The following is an 11,534-nucleotide window of genomic DNA, read 5'->3' on the forward strand; positions in this document are numbered from 1 at the left end:
AGCTGGTGTACGCTAAAAACAGGATGATGGAAATACATGTTGTTAAAGCATTTCCACAGGAAATGTTCATATTTTTCATAACATTCTAAATCACTTAGCAATTACAATGCTACATTAGCAAAAACACAAGTATTCTTTATTGCACATTTCAAAGTAGTAAGGTTGCTATAGCTTAAAAGGTGATTTTTATTTAGGGAAGAAATGACATTTCTGAATTGTTTGGCTCAAGAATGCATACTGCCAAGGAAGGTTAGTTCTAACAACAGATCTTTTAAAATAAACTTGGATTTTGAAGCCAATGAAATCCTTTAATGAATAATGCATGGTCCATTTTTTCTACAATGAAACATCAGAGGTCATAGTTATGGGCTCTGCTTTAAAGCTGGTGAACAGTCCTGACTAGTGCTCTGAGAGGCAGAAGGAGGCTCATCTCTAGAGCCTGGCGGCAGTAAGTCTCTTGTGGCAGGTGGTGGTGGGTAATCCTGGGGGACATGGGTTGGGGGTGGTAATCGGGTACCAGGAATAAAGTACTCTCTTGGGCCAAGAGGACCTAAAGGTCTACATGGTGCATTTCCTGGTACAAATTCCCGAGGGTGGAGTGTCAGGTCCCGTTTTCCTGGTGCAAATTCTCTTAAGCCTAGTGGTGGACGCATACCAGGGCCTGGAAAACAAAAATTATGTCGAGTAAATTCCTAGGAACATAGCTAAATTAAGATGATGCCAGGTATGTTAATATATTCCGTCATCATTTTTATTTTTTTAGGCAGAGATTTGCCTGTCAGCCAGGCTGGAGTGGAGTGAAGTGATCATGGCTCACTGCAGCCTCAATCTCCTGGGCTCAATCGATCCTCCCCCCTCAGACTCCGAGCAGCTGGGATGACAGGTGCAAACCACCACACCCAGCTATTTTTTGTATTTTTTGAAAAGACAGGGTTTCACCATGTTGCCCAGGCTAGTCTCAAACTCCTAGGCTCAAGGAGTCCACCTGCCTCAGACTCCCAAAGTGCTGCAATTACAGGCGTGAGCAACTGTGCCTGGCCTATCATCTTGATCTTGAGATAGATTTGTACTTGGAAGTACTATATACCATAACGAGAAGACAGACTAAATATGGCTTCATTACAACAAACATTTTGATAAATTCCATTGTTTACTACTGTATATTAAAAATTGATGTAGTAGCTCAACATGTGCATAATGTATGCCATAAAAATCAAGGTGCTTTCCTTGCTGGCAAAGGTCTTTCAGCTTCACCCAATTAAATCAACAGCAGTCATTAGATAGCAGTTAAATTCTACCTTCTCTTTCATATCTCCCTCCTTTGTATTCCCCAAGGTGAGGGTGGAGGATTTGATCTTTCCCTCTCTAATATTCTGTGACCCACTGCTTATGCTTCTGTTATGGGTGATTAGAAGCTTTATGTTGTAGATTGTGTATATCTGTTCCCTATAGGACATCTTAATTAGAGGATGTATTTCATCTACCTTGTTATTCCATTGCAGAAACTAGTATACAGCCAGAGATGTTCAAAAAACATGTGCTGAATATTTCTGGCTTTCTATGTATAGCCCCTTTCCTTGTTCTATTAGAGACAATTATTGCACATCTAATCACAGGACATTATGCAGCACCCTTTGCGTCTCAAGAAACTTGGGGAGAAGTTACAATGTAGTCAGTCAGCTTCATCACTGCATTGCAAAGCCCTGCAATTGCAGTTGTTTTAGCAAGGGATATAGAGAGAAGATGACTATGATTTACAAGTTAATCAATACTGTACAGATCATCTTACCAAAGGGTGAAGGAATTGGCCGAGGCCCGAAAGGTCCACAGAGCTGAGGTGGTGGTCCATATCAAATGGGTGGTGGCACAGGGCCTCCCAGGGGGGTGCTCATAAGAGGGACTCCTGGGAAAGGAGGGGGCCCTTTTGGAGTCATATTAACCTGCAGAGTAGAAGCAATTGAAGTTTTAAAATATTCTGGTATGACAGACAAAAGTACCAACAACAGTAAAAACTAAAACTCAATGAAGCAGATGTCAGGCACTTGTCCAAAGAGCAGAATTAGTGCAACAACTACCGCTCTCATTCGTTCACACTGAGAGCTTAGAAAGGGTAAAAGTATGTCACAACAGTGAACACTTTTGCTATAATCTTATTATCGCTTATATCTGCACATGGAAGGGAAAGCAGAGGTAATAAAGGGAAGTCATTCCTGACTAATACTATTTCTAAAGCAGTCACTCCCTCTGCACATCCCTCCCATCAGAATAATTTCCATATTTAGAATGCAGAGAATGAAAAGGAATGAAAAATCCATTCTCTACCATGTAATAGCAATTATTCAGAGCACCTTCAACAGGCCTTACATATGTTAACTTGGATTCTCCTATCTCTAAATCTCTAATAGGACCATCTTGTCCTAAATATGCAGGAACACAGGCACAGAGAGTATTAGATAATTTGCTGACAGTCACACAGCTTGTAAGAAGCTGGGCTGGAATTCAATGCCAGGTTTGACTCCAAGGCCATGTTCTTTCCACCTCTACTTCTCCTCTCTAACAGAGCAGTCTCTACTGTCTTTGAAGTCTTCTACTTCAAAGGGGTCTTGGGTCTTATCCAAGTTGCCCTTGGATAAACAGATTTCTCAAGAGATGTGTATTCTAGGAGTCATGTGCTGGAACTCCAAAGTATGTTCCAAGAGAAACAATGTTATATACACAAATTACACAAGCACAATCTATTTACCTTCATTCACTAGTAATACTGTCTACTATGAGACACTGACTAATCATTTCCTATGGGAAAGTGGTTTGGAAACTTTCAATCATTAAAATAAATGTACTTTGATTTCAATACAGAGAAGCATGGTGAGGTATGATCAGAGGACTTACTAGCCTTAACAGCTAAACAAGTTACAGGAGAACACACTTATGTGAACACTGTTTAAGGACACTGCTGAGAGCTGGCTCAATGTGTAATTACAGACTTCCACTATTCAGTACTGCACTTCCAACAAAGATTTTTCTGTTATCAATCTGTAATTTCAGATCATTCAAAATAGGTTTTGCCTAGTATACATTTGGAGATATTCTTAAATAGCACATTTCCAAATGAAGACATAATAATGAATTATACAATTTACAATGAATTTACTTTGCGTAAGAGCATTAAACACTGAAATACTGAAGAGTGCGGACTTTTCACTTTTGTTTAATTAAAATTAATTACAGTTACAGGAAATGCTCTACACAGGTTAAATATCTAACCTAACAGGAGAGAGGAGAAAAGGCCAACAAATCAATCAGATTTCAGCTGCACTCCCAAGTCAAGGACAAAAGTAAGGTCAATATCGCCAGGCAATTGATAGCCCAGTTCGGTCCACACTTCTTACTACTTACTGCTACTGGATGCTCAGCTGAAGATGTATTGCTGGGAACTGAGGGGACTTCAGGCTCTTGGAGAACAGTTTGCTTTTTTAGAAAAATAAATGAGACAGTACAGATAGAACACACAAATAAGAGATGAAGCAAAGAGAGAGTTGTAGGAAAAGCGAAATGTTCTTGAAATAACTATTGAAAATGGGTACATTTACCTTGCCTTCATCCATCACCCTGGTAAGGGAAGAGCCTCTTGAGCTGTTGTTCATCATGGCAGCTGTACCAGACCCTGGATCTGTTAAAGACCAGATAACTGACATAGGCTTATTCTGAATTGTGTGCTCTATGAGGAGGATAAAAAAAAATCCTCTCCCCACTTCCTGCATGGTTTTAGACTCTTTAAACACTCTTGCTCCCTTACTAGAAGGAGAGGGTTTCCCAGATGCCTCAGCTGACCATTGAGGATAGACAGAAGCCTGTCCACAGATCCTTGTGAAAGAAATAACAGAGCCTTTATATGTATTTATCAGAAGAAATAACAAAGTGTAGACAGGTTAGGGTTCAAGTCTATCTGGAAAGCAACATTAAAAACGGGTCTCCCAATACTCATGAAGGCAAATCATTTATAATTTATTCACGGACTTAAAGAATTAGAAGAAGAAATGCCAGGCCGGGCACGGTGGCTCACGCTTGTAATCCCAGCAGTTTGGGAGGCTGAGGCGGGTGGATCATGAGGTCAAGAGATCGAGACCATCCTGGTCAACATGGTGAAACCCCGTCTCTACTAAAAATACAAAAAATTAGCTGGGCATGGTGGCACGTGACTGTAATCCCAGCTACTCAGGAGGCTGAAGCAGGAGAATTGCCTGAACCCAGGAGGTGGAGGTTGCGGTGAACCGAGATTGCGCCATTGCACTCCAGCCTGGGTAACAAGAGCGAAACTCCATGAAAAAAAAAAAAAAAAAAAAAGAAATGCCTTGCACTGAAAGAACAATAAACTGCACATTAATAGCTCTGGTCTACACTTCAAGCTACAGACTTCTATTTACAGTATTCCACATTGTGATTTTTGTTCAGTGTATATGTAATCTGACTTCCATATCTTACTATTATGGACATATTTAGGATTCTAAATAGACTCAACAGCATTTCATACTATGGTAATGAGAAGAGGAAACATGTATGACTCATTAATTATAAAGTTACTAAGGCAAATACAGTTGAATCTTGAACAACGCAGGGATTAGGTGTGCTGATCCCCTGTGCAGTCAAAAATCCACGTGCAACTTTTGACTCCTCAAAGCCTACCTACTAATAGCCTACTATTGACAAGAATCCTTACCAATAACATAAACAGTTGATTAACACATATTTTGTATATATATTGTATACTGTATTCTTACATTAATAGAGTAAGCTAAAGAAAATGTTAATGAAATCCTAAGAGGAAATATGTGTACAATACTGTATTGTATTTGTCTATACTGTAAGTGTACAGGATCTGTTTACAAGATGAATCATCTGACAGAAATGACAGATAACTGCTGCTGCACACTCCAATCTATGGTATATATCAAAGCAATTCCACTTTTCTAGTAATATGACTTTGCTTCTTGAGAATACTTCCAGCATCACTAATGGCATTTTATATGGGTCACATGGTGTTATTCAAGGTTTATGTTATTGCACTAAACATAAAAAATGCACAAGAACTGTGAGAGATTATGTTTACATGGAGATTAACATCACACGGTGTTTAAAGCAGATGCGGGCCACATTTGAGCTCACTGCCATAGCAACAGGAGGTGGCTATGAAATTATTGTAGTAGTGCAGTGTGTACTACAGCTAACTTTATTCTTTTATGATTTAATACTGTGTCTTTACATGTGTTTACTTTCTCCCAATTGTGAATGATGTCATGTATATCTGTGTTTGTGTGTGCATGATTTGATAAACTTTTTAAAATAGATTTTTGTATATTTTACAATAGTATATGATAAAATTGACTAGTATCTATATGTATTTTATGGATTCATGACATACCTAAAAATTTTAAAATATTTCTAAGCTGTGTGGTTCATCTGCAAGTTCTTTCAAATTATTGCAAAGTTCCAAAAAATTTCCCAAGGCATTTTTTGAGAAAACTCTGCACATAAACCAACCTGCACAAATCAAACCTGTGTTGTTCAAGGGTCAGCTGTATTTGGAAGAGGAATCCCACAGAACTGTAATTTAAAAATAAAGGCTTACAATTCATAGTAAAATAACTGAAAAGAAACAATATAAGGACCTCAGGGGAAATAGTAAATGCTTTCTGTTCTAAAACAAACCTTGTAGTTGAATACTTATCCACCAAAACAAATTAAGAAATTTTCTTTTCTATACCGGACAGAACCAAATTCTAAAGTGTTGTTTGCATTAGAATCCTCAAATAAAAGTGAAAAGGCCATCTAAAACAGTATTGCAAGGAAACATAGGAATGCTCACCAAATTCACTTCTAGGCATATCTCTTCGACTGAGAGTGGCACAGAGCGGTCTCACAGGTGGCTCCACTGTCAGTGGAGGGTAGCACTCTCCACCACTCACAGGGGATGGGCCAAAAGAGCCATTCTGGCTGATACTACTTAAAGATGACAGCATCTTGTTACCATTTTAAGAGAGCCTTTTTTTCTTACGTTCTTGCGATTATTCCTAGAGTATCATAACCATTACACACAGAAACAAAAGTCATTTATATACATTTTACACCAAAAATAGATTGTTGCCCTTTACAAGGTGCTTCCCTTACCTCTCTGGGGAGGGTTTTGTGTATTTCGTCTTCCCAGCATTGGTTTTACAATCACAGGTTCTTCTTGCAGCATTGCCATCTTTTGTGTTAATTCTAATAATCTTGAATATAGAGAAAGAGTATTTAAGAAAGACCTAAATATGAAACAGAAACCAATTCCCTAAGAGGTAACACTGAAAACATAGGCATCAAAATCACATACTTGTGTCTCAAGCTGGTAGCTTCCATTTTCTCTTCAGCTATAGCTCTTTCTGCAGTACGAGCTTTGAGCTATTGAAGAAATATATTCAAATTAAGTTCTAGGAGACTATGCACCAAATAAAAGAAAGAAAAAAGAAATCTTACCCAGTTTTCATGAGCTTTCTTCTCATGGGTAGCGATCTGAAAAAGATAATACATCACAAAATATGCTTACAGATTCATTATAATAGCCTGTATTAATTATCAAAGAATTCTGGGCACTAAATAGGAGACTAGAATCCTTACCTGGTTTTTAAATAACCGCTCTGTTTTCTGTAATGCGTCCTCCATTTCTTCTATTCTCCGCCTAAGAATTACACTGGCTTTATGAGTTAAAGCACAACCAAATAAAAACCCAAACAATATGACTATGTTAACACTTACCCTAACAACGGTACCCTGATAGAGCTACTTTAACTGTTCCTAAATATGTTTCTCAAATAATCCTGTTATCTTCCACTATAAACTTTTTTTTTTCCTTTTTGCATCCTTTAACTATATCATTAAAAAATTTCCCAAAGTTAGGACTGCTGGGTCTATCAAATGGCAAAATCACTTTAATGGCTTTTGATACATCATACAACAAACTGCCCCCCTCCCCACCTGTAACCCCAGAACTGTTTGCATGAACTGAGATTCCTTACAGTTTTGCTAGCACTTGGTATTTGTTAATATTTTTCCACTTAACTTAAAATTTAGTTTTTCTTTTGTGTGAATTTATGTATTCATGTCCTCTAACCATTTATTTATGCTTTTGTGCTAAAAAAAAAAAAAAAAAAAAAAAAACCTAGTTTCATCAGCCAGTGACACTGTCTTTAGAGGGTGAACTTACTTGTAAGTTTTTACTTCCTCTGCAGCCGAAACTGCCTTTTCATCAGCAGCTGATAGCCTCTGCTCTCTTTCTTGTCACTCATACTCTTCTTGACTTAATTTCCTAAGATAAAACTGGTTGTCAGTGAAAGTATTTCTCTTTTCCTCCTGGCATTCTGTCTGAATGCTCTATTAAAATGTCACTTCCTATCCTACTCTTAAAAATGCACAGACTATACAAAATCATAGGAAGGAATTCAAACTGTCCTTTACGATAAAAATCCAACTGTGGCCTGTTGATACATCACCTGCATTTTCTAATGTCTCATAATTATTTCCTCACTAGTAAGTAAATATAATAAAAAAACAGTATGTGTCCCATGGGAAAGACTGTTGTGTTGAAATGATGAATGCTCACTTTTCTTCAATGTAGAAAGCCAGGACTGATCAACCTAACACAGTTAAGCTTAGTAGGATAAAACAGGGGATAATTACTTCTCTTATTTTTAACCATGGAAAAACCACTAATTAATTTTCTTCTGGGCTGTTTCTCAATCCAAGACTGGTACCATGATAAAGACAGCCAATAAAAGGGCTTTTTAGAACATGCCTTCTAACTGTACAGTTAACCACAGAACATTTTCACACTTCAGATCTGGAGATCCCCTACCTATTTCAAAGGAATCATGATTAAGCAGAGAGACAAATCTGCGTATTGTCAATATCTGTTGAACAGAAAAAGAATCCAAACTGTCCTGTAATCAGGGTGCTATGTACTGAAAATTGGTTTTAACCTGATAAATTTCAAGCTCAAGATGTCAACATACTGTAACACAGATTGTAAAGGCAGCAACATGTAATGGTTTAAAAATGCTACTTGTAGTTACCCTTGTACTTCTTTACTCATAGTTCTGATACAAAAGATACTTGGAACTTTTCTGTAAATTGGAAACAAAAATAGAGGTGCTATAGTAAAAAAGGTTATTAACACCAAAAAGAAAAAAGTTTATGTATTCTTTTATAACTGCTCATTTCATATTTCTGCAAATATTTTGTGAGTGGTTATAACATACTAGTTACCTTATAAGAGGCTAAGATAAAGGTTTGGGTATGGTAAGTACCACCTCTGCACTAAAAGAGCTCACAGCTGAATGTATAAAAGGTGCGTATAAGAATAGAACAATCCCTTTCTGACTCTGGCTTAGGAGGGATGTGTAAAAAACAAGTCTTAAAGAAAGATTCAAGAGAATTTTGCTTCCGATAATGGATTAGTTAGTCTGCCAACACTGAAAATAAGAACAGATGGACAAAAATATAAAGAATGTGCTTGAAGGCATCAGAAAGCTAGTAAGGCAGTGAAGAAAATCCAGCAGGAAAAACGACAGAATTATAAGTAAGTCTGGCATTTTAAGCCATAGTCCCCCAGGTTCATCAACACATTAAAGATAAGCCAGACATATACGAAGTTTGAGAAAAACTTTCAACAGATCCCTGGGTTAAGAGAAACAAAGGTGAGTTCAGGGCTGACAATGAGAAGGCCCCTGAGAAAAAGCCCTAGGCTTTGGGTTGAGACCAGAAAGGAGCTGCACACTTGGAGTACTGAATAGGCAATATAATGTCCTTTAAACAGACTAAGCCATTTTTCAATGAACTTAATAGCTAACTGGAATAAAGTGATGGCCACCTGCTAGAGGTAATCTCAAATCTTTTCTGTAGGATGATAACATCATCTGGGACCTCAGATTCCCCTACAATTTTCATAAACAATGTTCAACACTCCGTCAGAACCAACCAGACATTCCATGAGAGAAGACAATGTGACTGCAATCTAAAAGACAAGAGAAACAGACTCATAAGGGATCCACATAATAGGATTACCACATAGATTTTAAAACAATTGTGCCTTACATATTGAAGGAAGTAAAAGCCAAGATTATGAATTCCAGCAGAGGATCAGAAACTATAAAAGTAAAAAATAGTAAGTAAAACGAAAAAGAACTCAATTAATGTTTACAGCAGATTAGATAACTGAGGTGAGATTTTAGCACACTGGAACATAGGTCAGAAGAAAACATCCAGAATGAAGCAAATTCAGGATGTAGGAGCACTGGGCAAGGGGTAGGGATGAGGGATCCTAGTATGTTTAATTGGATTCTCAGGACAAGAGAGAATGAAATGGAATTAACATGTGAAAAAAGAGGCCGCAAATTCAAGAGATGTTTATAACCTCAAGCAGCATAAATGCAAAAGAAAAAGCAAGGGTGTAGGGATGGAGGGGTGTTGACAAAACTCTACATGAGGCATCTCCCAATAAAATTGCTGAAAAACCAAAAAGAAAAATGACTAAAGGCAGCTAGGGAAGGCATGTTGTACTTGAAAAAGAGAAAATAAGAATGATAATAGATTCCTCAAAGAAACTTTAAAACCAGAAGATAATTGGTTATCTTTAAAGTGCTGGTATTAAACAACTATCAAAATTCCATAACCAGTAGAAAGATCCTTAAAAGGTTGGGCGCAGTGGCTCACAACTGTAATCCCAGCACTTTGGGAGCCTGAGGCAGGTGGATCACCTGAGGTCAGGAGTTCGAGACCAGTGTGACCAACATGGAGAAACCCCATCTCCACTAAAACAACAACAACAACAACAACAACAACAACAACAAAATTACCTGGGCGTGGTGGTGCATGCCTGTAATCCCAACTACTCAGAGGCTGAGGCAGGAGAATCACTTGAACCTGGGAGGTGGAGGTTGCGATGAGCAGAGATTGCGCTGTTGCACTCCAGCCTGGGCAACAAGAGCAAAACTCTGTCTCAAAAAAAAAAAAGATATTTTTAAAATAGAGTCAAAATAAAGACATTTTCATACAAAAATAAACTTACTGAACCTGAATTAAGGTATATTCTTCAAATAGAATTACGGTGATCACAAAAGGAAGACTGAAGATGCAGGAGAATAAAGTATGATAGTAACTATAAATATGTATGTAAATTGAGTATCAGCAGGGTAGCACTGTAAAACATGAAACATTTTGTGGAGTTTGAGCTATATAGAGCATTACAATACATTACCACAATAACATTTAAGTCAGGAGGAAGTTAAAGCCCAGAAAGAGGTAACTCCTCAGCCTGGTGCCTGGTGTGGTGGTTCATGCCTGTAGTCCCAGCACTTTGGGAAGCTGAGGTGGGCGGATCATGAGGTCAAGAGATTGAGACCATCCTGGCCAACATGGTGAAACCCCATCTCTGAAACAAAATACATCTCTACTAAAAATACAAAAATTAGCCAGGCATGGTGGTGGGTGCCTGTAGTCCCAGCTACTTGAGGCAGGAGATTTGCTTGAACCCAGGAGGCAGAAGTTGCAGTAAGCTGAGATTGGGCCACTGCACTCCAGCCTGCTGACAGAGAGAGACTGCCTTAAAAAAAAAAAAAAAAAAAAAAAGGTAGCTCCTCTATGAAGAGGTAGCTCCCTTATGTCAGATTTTGTAATAAGTCCAGGATACATACTGTGGCCTTTAAGGTAATTACAAGACAAGTAGAACATCTTGTAACCACCAAGCTTAAATAGAGAAGAGGAGAAGAATTTAAAATACTCTAACAATTCAAAAAAAGGAAAAAGGAACACAGAACAGGCCATCAAATAAAGAGCAGATCCCAATATGCAGATTTAAACTCAAATATATTTTAGGAATTACATTTAAGAAGCAAATGAGTGCTCAGCCTGTGTAGCTACCTATTTATTTATGCTACTCACTCCAAAAAAGATTTTTAGGAGCAAGAACATGTGAGTAGATAGGTGACTGCCTGGCAGAAACAATAAAGGACATTTTTACTGAAGAGAAAACAGCATACATAAAGACAAAGTTTAGAGTGGCATGGAGGAATGGTTGAGTGTCTACAGTTCAAGAAGCATCAGAAGAAACCACAGGAAGTGCACCTGGAGAGGCAGCTCAGGGCTAGCTGAGGGGAAAGTGGCCTCTGTACCTGTTAAGGAGTATGGAATTGACCCTCAAGGGAATGGAGCATACTTGATAGATTTTAAGCACATAATGACATGGACAGACTTGTATTTTCTTTTTTTTTTTTTTTTCCCATTTATTTATTTTATTGCATTTTAGGTTTTGGGGTACATGTGAAGAACATGCAAAATTGCTGCATAGGAACACACGTGGCAGTGTGATTTGCTGCCTTCCTCCCCATCACCTACATCTGGCATTTCTCCCCTTGCTATCTCTCCCCAGCTTCCCACCCCCCACCGTCCCTCCCCTATTTCCCCCCAACTGACCCCAGTGTGTAGTGCTCCCCTCCCTGTGTCCATGT

General features: G+C 38.3%; 1 protein-coding gene across 1 annotated transcript in view; it reads right to left on the minus strand.

Annotated features, from left to right (window-relative positions):
• Window positions 1-312: 312 nt before the first annotated feature.
• LOC116544838 (transport and Golgi organization protein 1 homolog) overlaps window positions 313-11,534 on the minus strand; it is a 54,237-nt gene continuing 43,015 nt past the window's right edge. Inside the window, 11 exon segments of the mRNA XM_032271427.1 lie at window positions 313-661; window positions 1,790-1,940; window positions 3,397-3,468; window positions 3,591-3,670; window positions 3,797-3,851; window positions 5,850-5,997; window positions 6,150-6,266; window positions 6,368-6,435; window positions 6,511-6,546; window positions 6,652-6,712; window positions 7,238-7,339. Of these exon segments, the coding sequence (XP_032127318.1) occupies window positions 363-661; window positions 1,790-1,940; window positions 3,397-3,468; window positions 3,591-3,670; window positions 3,797-3,851; window positions 5,850-5,997; window positions 6,150-6,266; window positions 6,368-6,435; window positions 6,511-6,546; window positions 6,652-6,712; window positions 7,238-7,339 (1,189 nt within the window). The 3' untranslated portion in view covers window positions 313-362.

The sequence above is a fragment of the Sapajus apella genome, unplaced genomic scaffold (genome assembly GCF_009761245.1).
Source record: "Sapajus apella isolate SASKATOON/1434 unplaced genomic scaffold, GSC_monkey_1.0 scaffold232, whole genome shotgun sequence".
NCBI classification, from domain to species: Eukaryota; Metazoa; Chordata; class Mammalia; order Primates; family Cebidae; genus Sapajus; species Sapajus apella.